The 15789-nt window shown below is 49.6% G+C and overlaps 4 protein-coding genes across 4 annotated transcripts; 2 read left to right on the top strand and 2 right to left on the bottom strand.

The window, feature by feature from the left end:
• Positions 1–408: 408 nt before the first annotated feature.
• On the bottom strand, positions 409–1104 carry GIQ15_01060 (DNA damage response protein; the record flags this gene model as incomplete). The annotated part of the gene is made up of 4 exons (XM_033548477.1): positions 409–636; positions 705–942; positions 1010–1034; positions 1095–1104. 4 exons carry the CDS (start codon positions 1102–1104, stop codon positions 409–411), a joined length of 501 nt encoding a protein of 166 aa, XP_033409428.1.
• An 825-nt stretch (positions 1105–1929) lies between these two features.
• On the top strand, positions 1930–3578 carry GIQ15_01059 (uncharacterized protein; the record flags this gene model as incomplete). The annotated part of the gene is made up of 2 exons (XM_033548476.1): positions 1930–2069; positions 2123–3578. 2 exons carry the CDS (start codon positions 1930–1932, stop codon positions 3576–3578), a joined length of 1596 nt encoding a protein of 531 aa, XP_033409427.1.
• A 364-nt stretch (positions 3579–3942) lies between these two features.
• GIQ15_01058 (uncharacterized protein) lies at positions 3943–4290 on the bottom strand (the record flags this gene model as incomplete). Its single annotated transcript, XM_033548475.1, has 3 exons — positions 3943–4040; positions 4109–4198; positions 4269–4290. 3 exons carry the CDS (start codon positions 4288–4290, stop codon positions 3943–3945), a joined length of 210 nt encoding a protein of 69 aa, XP_033409426.1.
• A 550-nt stretch (positions 4291–4840) lies between these two features.
• Positions 4841–7380, top strand: GIQ15_01057 (serine/threonine-protein kinase prp4; the record flags this gene model as incomplete). Its single annotated transcript, XM_033548474.1, has 3 exons — positions 4841–5556; positions 5627–5841; positions 5897–7380. 3 exons carry the CDS (start codon positions 4841–4843, stop codon positions 7378–7380), a joined length of 2415 nt encoding a protein of 804 aa, XP_033409425.1.
• Between the last annotated feature and the right edge of the window lie 8409 nt (positions 7381–15789).

Raw genomic sequence — 15789 nt, 5'->3', positions numbered from 1 at the left:
GGGATGCCGTTTATGCCTAACCTGGCTATTTTTCTATTAGTTAATAACAGTCAAACGCTTTATGGGTTTAGGTTAGCCTGGTGGTCAAGTTTGTTGGAAGAGGCGGGCGTGTATAAATCAATCATGATAATATGCTGATACCCATGTTCTGTTCTTAAATGGTTAAAATGTCAGTGTTTTACTAATTCTTTCATCCCTCAAACAAGTCGTAGAGCCTGAAATAGAACCAAAATACGGTGATGGTTGTTATCATAAACGCGTACAAAAAGGATTTTGGACCTGTCATCACTATCATAAAAATTCACCGCCAATTACATCCAATCCTTAGCGGCAACACCGGGTAGATCCCGAAAGTATGGATAAATACTTAAATCGCACATATATATCACCACGATCCTCGCCTTATTCTCACTCCTTGAGAGCTGGATCACCTTCAGCAACAAGCTTGCCAACAACGAGATACTTCTCCAAAAACCTCTCTTCCCACCCTCTTAGGTTCTCCAACTGCTCCTCGTCTAATCCCTTCAAGTCATCCAGCGGTCCCTTGAGATCCTTGGTGAGCATTTCCTCATCGAAACTCTGACAAGCTAGTCCGCGAGTGGCATCACGGCCAGCGAAGTTTTCATATGGTCCGCCCTAGATAGGTGGGGGGAGGGGTTATTTAGATCGCTGCCACATATTAATCAGGTTTCGGGGAGACATACAGGCCCGTAGAAGTTTCTGCCAGAGGTGACGTCGAATACACGTCCTCGGACTGCTAGATAGACAGGAGCTCCGTCCTTGCCGTTGAATGGTAGAAGGTCGGTTGGAGAAAAAGTACGGAAAACGGTGGGAGCGGGGGCCTTTGGGAGTGTAACGGGCTTTTTAGGTCGGAATTGCATATAGATTAGGGCGAGGAAGAGGGAGAAGAGGATGAGGTTAATCGGCGAGGCGATAGAGGCCCTGGTATCAAAAGAATTGGTAAGTGTCGGAGCAGGTAGACAGCTTGGAGTAGCTCAGGTCAGCTTACACTTCGGCGGGCGGAGAGGTATCTTCTGTTCCATCTGGTCAGTTGGCTGTCTATCCGGCGCACCGGAAGGGAAGGGTATGCTTACCAGACGCCATCTTGAAGCTGCAGCAGAGCGTTAGAATGCACACTGTCCCGTCAGCGAAGATTTGTAAAGTGCAAGGCTGATATATCTACTCGGATCCAACAAAACAACATCATGCCTGTCCACTTTTAAGTACAGCTTATGTCAGCGAAATGATGATGTCAGCGGTCGTTTTTCTGCCGTCCTCCACCGCCTGCCTTTTTAGGCTGAAACGCGAGTAATCTCCTTACTTCGTCCTCATTAGGCGAATCTCCCCGCCGCTTCCACTGAAATCTCACATAAGCAGCCACTTACTGGCGCTGTTTCCTCACGCTGACACAAACGTCCCGCTAAAGCGGCCAGAGCCAGCGCTTAGCCTGGGCCTAGCGCGGGTTTTACTTGGGCTGTGTATACCGAACTAGATCGGACTTCAGGATCGTGATCGCGAAGCATGATCTGACAAAGCCCTGTCGCCAGCCCGATGTTGGTTACTCTGCAGGCAGAGAGAGGCTGAGTTTCATGTCTGACATCCCTTCGATTTTTATTCATGCCTAGTCTGTGACTAGAACACCTGTTTGCTCGCCAGAGCTATTCACCTTCATTCATTCTACTACCTCTCTTTCCAAACTCGGTCGTGTTCGACGGGGAGTAACACTTTACAGCACAGCCACCTTCTCTTTATAAGGCTGAGAGCCGCTAGATTTCAGAAGCATTCTTGAACATATTTGTCTATTTGTTTATAAGTTCACGTTCGAAGACCCCCGAGCAATCACATCCTTGCCTGAGCCGTGCTCAGCTACGAAACGATACCATTCACTAGCATTAGAGAAATACATACACTTTCCAAGACGGCGGGAAGATGTGGAAGAAGATTCATAAACCTCGAGATTGGGCAAAGCCCCAGGGCCAGACTGTCTCTGTCTCCGCAAGTGACAAGATACACGCCATATCTGGATTTGGCCATGGGGGTTATGCGCTGGGGTCATCAGCGACCCAGCCGTGAGTGAAACCGCCTTGCTTTGTATATCAAGCTGCTAATTGAGGAAAAAAAGAAAAATTATAGTACCTGAACCTCTACCGAGCCCTTCATACGCAGCGGCACATGCACGGAACCCTTCGTCGGTATACTCGCGAGAGTCAACGGCGCCACAGAGTCGAGGTGACGGCTACCCTCAGCGTTACTCCTCTGCATATCATTCGGGATACGGCGATCGTGATGTGTCTCCGCCTGTCTCTCCCATCCGTGAACATTACTCTTCGTCAAAGGGAAGCCAGAATGTATCTCCGATCGAAGAACCTATTGGTAGCCCTATTACAGGCAAATACGGGAAAGAAAGCCGTCTACCCCGCCGGACTGGATATGCGCCTGACATCAGGACTGGAAATTCAGATATGAGGTCGTCATCGGGGAGCAAACAGTTGTTCACGAAATTGGATGAGTATGCTGGTGAACCACTAGCAAATGACAAGGGTAAATATGCCCAGGTTACTCCGGGAAGCTTGCCGCTTGAAGACTATTCTGGGGTTAGCTCTTCTCAAAGATCGCAATTTGACTTAAGACATATAGATCCGAGACTAGGTCATATGAATGTCCCCAAGACTAGAGGCCGAACGGACTCTGATACCTCAGCCTACGGCAATCCTCCTCCACCGCCATCAAAGGATGGAGGATATCGGAGCCAGTCTAGTACACAACCAAGCGGCAATAAGGCTAGGAGTAACAAGGAACTTCCAGAAGCGCCTAAGCCGAGACCAGCAGTTCCACAGAAAGATTCTACGTCCACGAAAGCAACTCCCGCGCCATTAACCATACCAACGTCAACTTATTCGAGCCTCTTTGAGGAAACACCACAGCCAACCCCAGCATCAGTGTGGGGAGTTGGGCGGTTCGGCGTGGACTCAGCCAAACATAGCACGACGCGAGACTCCACAGAAGAAAGCGACGTTCTAAGTGACACTTTGACGAAAAAATTACAGGGCGTGGGACTCTCACAGGAGCCTTGTAGTCGCTTCAGTGTGACAACGTACGCGCCGACAGAACCTGGCAGCCCTCCACCGACCTCAGATGCGTTTGACCACCCGCTCCCAGCTATTTCTTCTAGGATGCACCAGTTCTCCCTCAAAAACACCACACGGAAGCCTACCCCCTCTCAAATGACTACTGTTTCTGAAGCGGAAACGCTACCTCAGACCCAGCCGGAGACAAATATTTCTGCTCGAATCGATGAAGTCAAAGCTAAGCTTGCAGACCTTGCTCGTCGAAAGGTGAATATCGATACGATGATCCATGAGTTGACACAGGTCATCCAGCCTAGCTCTATCGCGTATGATATGGCCACTAGAAGCGAAGTGAGTAAAACGGTCACAAGCTTGAACAACGAGCTGGCAGATATCAAGAAGGAGGAGCACGAACTTGGGTTGAAGCTACTCCGTGCGTACAAGAAGAGAGACCAGGGGGACATATATGCCAGTGAGCCCACGTTATGGGTTAAACGGGTTACGAGTTAAGAATATGTACATTATCTAAAACAACCTTCCATAGCACCAATCGGGGTAATGTATATTTCAACGTCTATCACCATATTCTCTTGTTGATATGCACCATATAGCAATCTCGGAGTGTGTCCGATAGCATAGAAAGGATACGAAACTGGGATTCGACAATTGATCTAACGCCGCTGGCTAATGGCTGAAACGGAAAAAGAGAGCTCTGTCGGCCTTTCCCAGGCCCCTTGGAATGAAAAAAGCGTCAACTCATATGTTCGTGATATCGCGTGATTCGGCGAAGGCCCCGCGGCTGGTGCACTATCCTCCTGGGTGCGAAAGGCGATCAAAGCTGGGTAGTAGAAGAAAACTTCGAGTAGAGGACCGTTTATTTCTTTCCAGACTTCTTGATTCCCTGTTGGCCGGTGTTCATGGGGCCCTTCTTTCCCTTGGCCATGTCCGCGAGATCTTTTTTGGCTTTGGCATCTATAGTGGTGGGTTAGGGCCAGATAAATAGGATATCAACGGCGGAGGGTACTATATTTATCGCATACCAGCTTTTTGCTTCTCCTTGAAAGCGAGATCCTCGTCATCAAGCTCTTTCTTCTCCTTCTTTGGGGCCTTGAGGGGTTTGGCCTTGCCGCCTGGTGGGGTGAAACTCCTCGTTAGTGAAAAGTTGTAGTGAAAAAAAGACACCAGAAGCAAGAGTCTTACCTTCTCGAGATGCACCACCCATGGCTAGGTTAGTTGTACTGTGTTTTATAGGGGTTATTTGCAGGAAGTGTCGCGGGTTTGGGCGAGGAGGAGAAATTTCTGGATATCTTCAAACCGTCGAAAGTAACTGATAAGCTCTTCGGGCGCGGAGGGAGGGCGGCTAATCCACGTTGGGCTAGTGGAAAAACCTTTCGCCTCAACTCCGTTCTTTGGCTTCAACTTCGACAACGAACGTCCATGAGCAAGTTCACACTCCCTTTGAACATAGCGATATCTTTCCTCTATTTACCTTTACCTGCTAGGATTAGAACCTATACGCCCCTCAAGTCAAGATAAATTCCTTTTCGTTCAAGAAATGCCTCTTGCAAAGTAAGCTGGTTGGAAATCAAGTTTTGCCTGGGTTGGATGCTATCTCCATTCACCCAAAGCCATCGTCATTTAGCATTTCCAGTCAAGAAAAGACAAGGAGAACTTGGAGATTCGTTTGACTAACCGAATCACTTTCTGTTTCTTTGTAAGCTCGTTTCGATCTCCCGTCTGAGCCAGCTTTGCACGGGACGGAGTCTTTGGTAATGGCAACACGGCGGTCAAGGTCTCCTTCGACCCCATCAGAGGGTGAGATCATCGAGTCAGGCTCAGACACGAAGGCAACTACGTCGCAAACCTCTTTTAATAATGACACCAACGTTGACCGTAACCCCAGAAACGATGTTTTGACGCCAAAGTCCCCTGTTTCTAGCAGGCCGTATCACCCTGAACGCTCAAGATCCCGCTCTCCGTACTACAGATCTTCCAGAGGCGAAAAGCGGCGACGAGATGAATACTATGACTACGACAGAGGCGGCCGCGGAGGACGCATGAAATTTTCAACCGGTACATATGATGATGGCTATTATGGCCGTGGAAACTCTCGCCGACAAAATCAACGCTCGTACTACGACCACGATAAGAACGATAGCTACGATCGGGATAGTCGAGACTTGCAGTATAGTGACGATTATGACCGGCGACCGGACAAACGACCGAGAACTCGGAGTCGTTCTCCGTACCGCGATCCCAGGAAGCAGAGACAATATTCTGGCGATGAAGGCTTTAGTAGGAACATCAAAGTATCAGATGGCAGGGCTACAGGCCGCAGACAGGAGGAGAGCAAGTTGTCTACAGAACAGTCAGTGAGCGAACGAGGAAATCCCTCAGTTAACGCTCAAACTTGGAGACAAGAGGCTGAAAATCGAGAATCTCAGATGCAGCAGAATCGTTCCGGCCGTGGACCCAATACAGATACTAAGTAAGTGGACTCATGCTATCGAGACCTCCCTGCCTTTCCGTTAACCTCGTTACTAATATATTTTCCTTAGTCCGTCCACTCAAGGCACAACTGAAGACAGTGAAATGTCGGTAGAACCAGTTGATGAAGCTACTCTGATTGAACAGCGGCGGAAACGTCGTGAAGCAATTAAGGCTAAGTATCGTGACACATCAAAGCCCCTCATAGTTCAAGCTTTGAAGCTTGGAAACCCATCCGAGTCTACGAACGATTCCGCAAAAACCACACCGAATGTGGATGAAACAGGTAATTTCTAGTCCTTCAATGCTTCTTTACAATGTAACTAACCAGCTACTGATAGGCTCCTGCGTTGCATCCCCGACGGCCACTCCTGTTGACACACCAGGTTCCCAGTCTCCTGCTGACTTCCAAGTTGCAAATGATGAAGATCTTGCCAATACAGACTTACGCGACAGGAGCGGAATTAATAAGGAAGAACCCTGTGCTGCCGATTACGACCCGACATCTGATATGAGGGAAGATAAAAAGAGGCATGACAAGCGACACTTTGGAGATGACCTCTCTGCCGCCTCTTATGACGAAACGAAGACCGGTCAACCTGCTGCAGCCTTAGTTCCACAAGCTGAAGAAAAGCCTACTTCGACGAAAGCTCGAGATGCGTTTGACATGTTCGCCGAAGACGATGACGATATGTTTGCGGAAGAACCGCCCTTGTCAATGAGACTGGATGGCCCGGCGGGTCTTCAACCAAGCAGTGCAAAGCCTCAGGAACTTGATATGAGCTTGTTAGACAATTGGGATGACCCTGAGGGTTACTATAATGTCATGCTGGGTGAGTTGATCAACGGTCGGTATCACGTTCAGCAAATCCTAGGCAAGGGCATGTTCTCCTCTGTTGTACGTGCTACAGACTCGAAGACTGGGAAACTAGTAGCAGTGAAGATTGTTCGAAACAACGATACGATGCGGAAAGCAGGCATGACGGAGATAGATATTCTACAACTGTTGCAAAACGCAGACCCAGACGACAAGAAACACATTATCAGGTTCGAGAGGCATTTCGACCACAAGAATCACCTGTGTATGGTCTTTGAGAATCTCAGCATGAACCTTCGCGAGGTCCTCAAAAAGTTCGGCCGGGACGTCGGCATCAACCTACGTGCCATCCGGGCATACGCTCAACAGATGTTCCTTGGATTAAGCCTTCTACGCAAATGCAATATCCTTCATGCCGATATCAAGCCCGATAACCTCCTCGTCAACGAGAATAGAAACCTTCTGAAGATATGTGATTTGGGTTCCGCCTCCCTAGCTTCAGAGAATGAGATCACCCCTTACCTCGTTAGTCGGTTCTATCGTGCCCCTGAAATCATACTCGGAATTCCCTATGACTATAGCCTGGACGTATGGTCGATAGGCTGCACGCTATTCGAGCTATACTCTGGCAAAATTCTCTTTACGGGGCGCAATAACAACCAGATGCTGCGGTCTATCATGGAATGCCGTGGTAAATTCCCGCCGAAGTTCCTCCGGCGTGGGACCCTGGCCCATCTTCACTTTGACGACCTACTTAATTTCCGCAGCTTGGAGGAAGATAAAATTACGGGGCGCATGGTGACGAAGGTTCTTGACTTTAAAAAGTCGACGCGAGACCTGAAGTCTCGGTTAATTGGGAAAGGCGCAAGACTTGATGACGCGGAGTCTAAGGAGATAACGATGTTCATTGACCTCCTAGACCGGTGTTTGAATCTTAACCCAGAAAAACGATGCACCCCTTCAGAAGCACTTCGGCATCCGTTTATCGCGAGGAACAGCAAAGTTTGAGCCGGCTGCGATCGATATCCGGCGGTGGTTGAATTATGTGTGCTCCAGGCCGCCTAAGCCTTTCGAGCTTGAATAGGCCGAGATGGCGATGTACATTCCGACAAGATAATGGCCGCGACACGCAACACTCCATGTCTATAGTATAAGATAGAAGCCTATATATAAACTACCTTGTTATTTACAAATCTATATAATACCAAATCTATATAATACCCGATCTGCCGAAGGCCGAATGGTTAAAATGCTTTTGCCAGGCTATGGCCGTCGATAAGGGGAGACGTCATGTGTACGAACATGCGCCACAGCTTCAGTCTCCTGCTTCCTCTGCCTGTTTCGTGGCCTTCGGGAAGGTTTGTGGCGTAGCCAGGCCTCTGATACGGGCATCTTCGCCTCGCGCCCTCCAGCGTCAACTTGTAACGGGCGAAAGAAAACGACGGGGCATCACCTGACTGATCACTTTCCTGTATAGAGTCATTAGTGTAGGATCTTAGAAACTATCCAACGGCCGAAACACCAGCCGCAATGTCATTATTGAACACATGGTACGTACCAAGTAGCCCGAAGGAGAAGTCAACCCGCCCTCGCTTTTACAAGTTGGCTAAAGCTAGGACAGACCAGAGTACGGAGCCCGCTTGCATGGCTTTGTTGATACCGGACTAGATACGATGCATGCTGGAGATCTAAATGAAAAATTGGCACAATAATTCCCATAAAACGATTCCGTCATCCAGCCCCATCCGCTTCCCAAACACATGGAACGAAGGAATGCGGGTAGAGCGCAGGAAGAGCGATACGTGAAGCCAGGCTCCACGTCACAATCGGGCGTCGTCGAGAATAAAGGCGTTTCAGTTAGCCTTGCAGGTCATATGTGCGAAATTCCCTCGTTGTGGCCCCCTCGGCATCCGTCTGTTCGCCTTTTGTTTTCTCCTTCGCTTAAGAGCATTTTGCATCGGCGGCAGCGGGAGGAAGGGGGTCAAAGGACGATATCCCAGGCGTGAAACGACAAAAGATTAGCCAGCCAGGTTGGGAAATTAGGTTGCCTGAAGATAGAAGGCCAGGCGCCCGGGAGGCCAGGGCAATAGTACGTTTCAAGTGTACGGGGTACGCTGCTTGCCTTATGCCTTATATTGACCGGGATCGAAAATCATATAGAGAGCAGGATTATGATCAATCATTTTACTGAGATCGTGAGCTCACAACGGTCCCCAACGCTTCCCGCTCGAGAGGAGAGAGGATATCAAATTTAAGCTGTGGAGATCAATTTCAAAGACAACCACGCGGATGTAGGGGCGTTGCCAGAGGCCCAAAGCCGTGCTGCAGGGGTTATGGAGAGCTGCTTCATGATATACAAGATTGAACCCAGCATGCAGCATGAAGCATAAAGGATGAAGCATGAAGTATGAAGCTCAGAGATAAGATGAGCTGAGCTGAGGCCACGGAGGAGCGGCACGCTTGCCCCAATGGCAACCCGCTCGACCCCTTATTCCTAGGTAATAACATGTCAATAGCATGGCGATAGTTGACATCTTTGGCCCTCTTACCGTGCTGCTCTTCCACGGGGAAGAGACGAGTCTATCCCGCCCCCGCACGTTCTTACATCGAAGCACAGCCAGTGCCAGCCATGCCTATATTAGCAGCTTTCTGGGGTATATCCAGCGGGCGGGCTTTGATGTCAAAGCCGACCTGTAGTCTGAGACGGGATATGATATGTTCCAAGTAGCGAAACTAACTCTCGTCTACCCAGAGCCAATGAGTATCGGGTTCAGAACACAATCAGCAAGGTCGAGTCCATGTAGAGACGGAATGAACCCGACGCGGTGTTTGTTCGCGCATATCATGGTCAAAAGTACTTGATGAGGCCGAAGAAGAGGCAAGAAACGACCCAAGCCATCGCAAATAGCGTCATATGCAAATACTAATAGTGTCACTCGGTTACTCAAGCGGACATACAATGGCAAGTAACGGCTATCGTGTACTCTGTACTCCGTATGTTCAAAGGACGAGAATGCAGTTGTTTGCCACTTCGCAGGATGTCGCATAACAAACCCGCAAGGCCAGGCCAAGGCAATGAAGACATGCTGTGTCCGTGGGAAGCCTCTCTACAGCGTGATACCCCGTACTCCGTACTCCGTCGCATGCTGCGGTGTGCAGATACCCATGGTGCATTGTAAAAAGCCGTTCTGTACAACAGCCGGCCTGCTCAGCGAGAACCAATATCAACGCATCCTGACCTCGCACCGTCATGCAAACTAACAAAAGCTTGGCGGTTTTAAGGTGATGCTCTGAGCTTCGTCTTGTTAAGGCTTTTTTTTGCAAAGGAAGACTGGTAGAGACATCGCCCGCTTGTACAACATTGCAACATCTATCGGCGTTGGGTAGGACTCCAAGGACGTCGACTACGGTACTACTTCCGTCCTATCTCAAAGGCAGGCCAGTCGGAAAATAACCAGAGCAACGCTGAGGTGATACAGGCTGAGGGCAGATCATTCATCTATCTCGCTGTGCTGGTTAGTGGACAACGGGCGCACCCTGTTCGACGCGAAATGGCTATCCACTGCCTCCTTGCTGCGCTGCCTTTCCTTTTTGCCCATGTCTTACAAGAGTTGCGTTTACTGACGATTTCTCAGGAGCAACCAGCCTCTGCTTTTCTTTTTCTCGTCTGTATGGAGTTACAGCACATGACATGTAAATCATGATCTTCGCCAGGAAAAGAGTGATAGACATCTTTGATGAAGAGGTAAAAAAGACCCAAGTGCGGAAATACACCATGAACACACTCTTTTGAGTGAAGTTGGACAGCCCGTGCACTGTGGCCAAAGAATGAAGGTTGAACGGATGTCGAATACAAGCGAGATCGATGGGAGGGGAAAGGTTGCAAGCCGCTTCCGCGGATTGATTGCCTTACTGCCTTGCATTTCCTAGGACAGGCTGTCCAATGGCGTCCGCTTCAGGGGGAGGGCCACGATAATGGACGACTACACGCAATCGCCATACTTCGGCGGCCGAAGGGCAGAGTTAATATACGTATCAAATCTATTGTTGTGCTTTAAGGTTTGTGTCACTGCAGAATCGTGGCTGGAAGGACTTCCAGTGGGCGGGAGGACCAGTAGTCCCAGCACGCGATATCATTGGACTGACGTGTCACCGTTTGAATAGCGCAATCTTAACTATGCGGTGATATAGTTGATCAGGAGATGCATGAGAAGGAAGGGTCTATCAGCTCGGATCTTTCTTTAGGGCACATACAGATACAATTCGGACTGGACCTACACACCGAAGCCCGCAAGTAGAGAAACTTGCTGCAAGTTACGCTTCAACAGATAGGGTTAACAGGATGTCGCACAGATAAATCTCTGCTCTGAGAACCATACTTTGGTGTTAATCAGGCGCAGGAGAAGACCTGCCTGGATTCACGGCCTAAGGCAGCTCAACCCGATGGTGGTGTCCCCATTGGGGAGCCAGTTTGACGGAATTTGCGCGCAGGAGAAGTCCGAGCTGAGACTACTCCCTTGGGTTTGGGAATATCGATAAAAAAGCAACTACAACCAGAAAGCTCGCTTCTAGACAAAAAACGAAACAACAGGCAAAAAAAAGGAAATCAATTCCGTTCGTGTGCGAGAAATAAGTTTTACAGTCCCAAGAATAGCAGTTGGTATATTGGATATCAAAGAGTGTGCCTTCTTCCAGGAACACGGGCGAAACCGAAGCTGTGCACCATCACCAGGAAGCATGTCAGATGCACTGCCAGGCCTGGAATTGGGAATGTCCAATCAAGCGGACAACCGTAACTTCACGTTCAGCATGCAGAAAATTCATGCATCAGATGTAAACACGTCTGCCGTGTCTCCCTTACGACGAGAGCTTGAATTTTGTCAATCCAAAGTAACCCTTCGCCCCTTGGATGAAGGGAAGGGCCAAAACGTAAACATGCTCAGGGGCATGGAGGAGTTCCTTGGAAAATACTCCTGCCTGTCTCAGTCGAACGGGTGGCTTTAAGGTTGCCTGACTCTGGGTATTGAATGTATACAACTTCTTGATCCCGGAGGAGGAGATCGGATGGTGGGATGTAGATGACGAGTCGTGGGGCTGGGTATATTGATGTGGAAGTGAAACAATCAAAATAGTTGACAATTGTTAATATGTCCGTGGCTGATAGCTAACACATGGTTTCTCTTAGGAGACGTTTTTTTTTTTTTTATCTCAAGGCCAGACGGAGCAGACAGCTGAATCACCAACCTCCCGCGATATTCATTTCGAACCTGGCCTACTCTCCCCATCATGTCCCCATCATGATCTGCAGACAAACTTTCTATCTTGTCTGCAAGTCCTTCCTACGAATAGATATGCCCATGCCGTGGTATGTTTCCTTTTTCCTGCCCGTTCCACGCCAATCACCTGCTTCCATTCTTCCGGGGGTGGTCAAGCCTATCTCCAACAGGATCGTACGTATCAAGAATCCATGCACACAGTACATGCTGTACATGCGGTCGGAAACTCCAACAAAGCAATGCTGGGGCCAGTGATAGCGTGTCTAGCTGCTGCTTTCCTCCATATTCCCGCACTTCCTGGTAGAAACTCCACAACGGGAAGGGGACAATCGCGCAACAGCCAACCTACCCTTCCCCCATGATCTCGGTCCCCAGCATTCGGGCAAGGAGGAAGGCAAGGAGGCTGGCCGACGAAAGAAGAAACATGAACGATCAACGTGCGAGCATGCTGACTTCTTGATTCCCTGGTCTATATCCCTATCGATAAGATGATACATGCGCTTTGATGCAAGGACCCCTTGTCCATCCATGGGCGGACGGACTGCACGAAAGAGATCCCGAGGGCTTTTAAATTGTCTTTAATTAAAATTCCCATCCATGGATACAGGAGAGGATCTTAACCCTATGCTTCAGATCCCGTACTAGTCTAAGTATAGCAGCCCTGGAGAAGTTGGATTCTGGAACAACTTACTCACCAACATCCTTGCTGTGGTTGTTGCCGTTGCTTGGTCGATGATGATATGGGCAGAGTACGAGGTGGATTATCTGACATGTCTGCACATTCACACGCACCCGGCCAAGCTGACTATCCACGGCACGCTATCCAACTCTCACACATGGCTTTTTTACTACACGATGGCTTGGACGTCGGCCTTGAAACGCATGGAATGGATGACAAACACGGGAGGAAGGTTAAAACATGATTGGGGCTGAATTTGCTGCCTTTTCGACACACCATTCTGCAATCTATCCGCAGCGCCAGCCAATCGGCCACGCAAAGACGTTTCCATCTCAGCTGAAGGGGGAAAGAACTGAACCATCCATCAGTCGACTGTCAGGGATATATCCCCATGTTTGGCGTCGACGTCGCTCATCGTGATAGAATGGATGAGGGAAAAAAAAACAAACGAACGATCCTCCCGCACCCCCATATCTACTCTGTCCTTCAGACGATGCAAGGAGGCGCTCCTCGAGCTTCCCAATTTGCTCGCTTAAAATTATTCATCACCCATCAGAGGCACACGTACGTACTCTGTAGGGATGTATGGATGGACAGGTAGGAAAGAGAAAAGGAAAGGTGTGCCATTTTGTTTTCAACCGTCGACTGTCTGTCCCGCCAGAACTGCAACGCAGCGTTGTATGTAACTATGGCCTACGCCGACGATGCCCAGATGGAGACGAGGAGATTAGAGTAGGACGATCGAATGGAACGTTCCATGGGAAAGTGGCCTTTGCCTTGACCAAGTGTCTATGCTGGATATCCTGGCTGCCCCATCGATGTACTGGAGACAAATTCTCCGAAGGTTATTCCCATCCGAGACAAGAGACGACGATAGGACAAGACGAGGGTGGCTTCGTATAATGCCACGGTAAGCGATAACTCATGTCATAGTTGGGCAGATCCGGGCCAAACTGCAGCCGACCCGTGTTGGAGATGTGCTTTTTGATAAGGGAAGCAGGGAGGCAGGAAGGGCGGCTCTAGGGCGGCGTGGCGTCGTGACTAATGAAGCCAGAAAGGGCGAAAAGGCGGTGTCAGGCTGAAGGGTGCCGAACTTGGGCCGTCCTGCCCAGGTGGGTAACTTTGCGCTGTTTTTCTTAGGGTTGGGCACGGAAAATAAACGTGCCGAGGCTGGGCAGAAAAGAAAGGAAAAAGCCGAATCGGGCAGATCGCATCGCCCGTATAAGGATGGATGAGTAAGCGTCACATGACTGCTTACATACGCCACTAGGAGATCGCCGCCTCTATACTACACGATAATACAATATACTATACGGATACTTTTGTATAAGGCGAAGACCGGAGAAGACTGGGGAAGAGAGTAGAAGGTCTCAGGCCGGGTAGTCAATAGCCGGTAGGCCACTTCCTTGATTGAGTCCCGGAGGTTGCCTTCAACGTCTTACCCTCTGACCATCGAGCGTCGACCGTCGCCCCTGCGAACCCTTGCCATCTCGACATGTACGTCAAGCCCGGTTTGAAATTCGATGAACATTAGTGAGAGTCTAATATAGATAGTTAAAAGAGGGTATAAATATAGAACGCTGACTCGATGAAAACCAACTGCCAAGGCCGTGCATCTGGACGTACAAACCGGTGGCTGAATAACGTGAATCAGTGCTCTTACTCTCGTAGAACTATCTCCTCGATCTGCATCACCATACTTCGTACATATGGAATAGTATGATCCATTTCACGGAGGCCCGGACATCTGCCCGTCGCCATGCTTTACGTACACTCCGTATATAGACAGACCAGGCCGATCAGCAGGTCTAGTACTCTGTCTGTGAGTGAAGGTCGAGTTTTATGCGTGGCGTGATGCAGTCGACATCGTATATCCACACAACGTGAGATCACGGTGATAACTCATGTATATCGTACATTAGTGAGCACGCTTCATGCAGCGTCCCATCCCTTCGGTGGACTTTTTCTTGATGCCAGAGTCCAAAAGGAGGTCAAAGAAGCTAACAAGTCTGAGCTGTTGGTTCTGCTCTGGCTTGCGTTTGGTCGCGCGAGGCCCAGGGAGTTGGTATATCACGGAACGAGAACGAGCCTCAGCCCAAGGACCAGGCTCACCCTTAAAGCGCGAACGTACCACCGCCGTGGTTCACGATATTCGAAGTTGTATAGGGATAATCAAAGTAGTAGAGGAGCAAGCCGTAGTATACCGCAAGCCTGCCCTTTTCAGTTCACCCTCCGCCCCCTGTCCATGTCGGATATCCATGTCAGACCCAGATCCATCCAGTAGCAACTCCACCCACCAACGCAGATGCAGATGCAAGACGCAGACGCAGACGCAGGACGTGACGAGGTTCATCCTTCCACGTATTCTGACCTGGCTTGGACCTGCAACTTAATTTATGCGAGGGACTCAAAGCACCCGGCAGGGATGGGGACCGGTGGACACGCCCATCTTCGTCTTCAGTGGACGAACGGCGAGCAATCAGCCACATTTTTCCCCCTTCGGACACGACGCAAGTCTCGCCGAAAGCCTGTGCAGCTGGCCTTGCTTTGCCCGTTCTGGGGTTAGCTGGGAGATGCCATGGGGTTATTTGTTATGTTTACTTCTTTTTCTTGTCACGAACTAGCGCTTCATCTAGCCTGCTCGTCGTTGGTTGGTGTGTCTGCCAACCGTCGCTCTGGCGCGCCTCGCCCTGAGACTGAGACTGGGACGGAGACTGGGACGGAGACTGAGACGGACGGAGAGCCGAGGATACAGACAGTAGAGGCGACGACCTTGGCAGCAGACGTCTGACGGGGACGGCTCTTTGTTACGATAGCACGGAGTACGAAGAAGTTTCTCGTGTGAGAGTGATATCGACCTACAGCAAGTAATATCCCAACAACCCGAACGGTGGTTCCTGAATGCCTGGAATCTCACCACTTTGATCACCGAGATCAGATGAGCATTTGCCCAAATCCTCCCGGAGACTCGCCCAATGGCGATTGCCACAGCAGACTTCGCATTATAATCTCCTATAGCCACCGACGGAGAACAGGCGAATCAGGCGGGCCAAGTTGTTTAGAACTGCTTCCTCCAGAAATTCCTGCCCATGAGAAAAGTTTCTTAAAGTGGACAAGCGTTGGCCAGGGATGATGACACCACCCAGAAATAGAAATACACCACATATTTTTCATGCTGGATGATGATGATATGATGATATCGAAGGCCAAGGGCTTCTCCGCACGATCCCAGCACTGAAACCAATACCAGGCCACCAGCCGTGTTCGAAGGCCCCAGGTCACCAGTTAGATTTCAGCCCGATCATCCCAACATGGGACAGGGGCAGTGTCGTGCATGCAAATTAATCAAAAAAAAAAAAGACACTTATGATGGTTGCTTTTTGCAAGAGAAGTGATGAAATCTACGCAGAAGCCTCTCCCAAGAAGGAGACGAGAGAGAGATCGACCGCTTTGATTCGTGTC

This window comes from Arthroderma uncinatum (genome assembly GCF_011692745.1).
Source record: "Arthroderma uncinatum strain CBS 119779 chromosome Unknown scaffold1, whole genome shotgun sequence".
NCBI classification, from domain to species: domain Eukaryota; kingdom Fungi; phylum Ascomycota; class Eurotiomycetes; order Onygenales; family Arthrodermataceae; genus Arthroderma; species Arthroderma uncinatum.
Note: the sequence above shows the minus strand (reverse complement) of the source record. Positions and strands in the feature narration are given on the sequence as shown.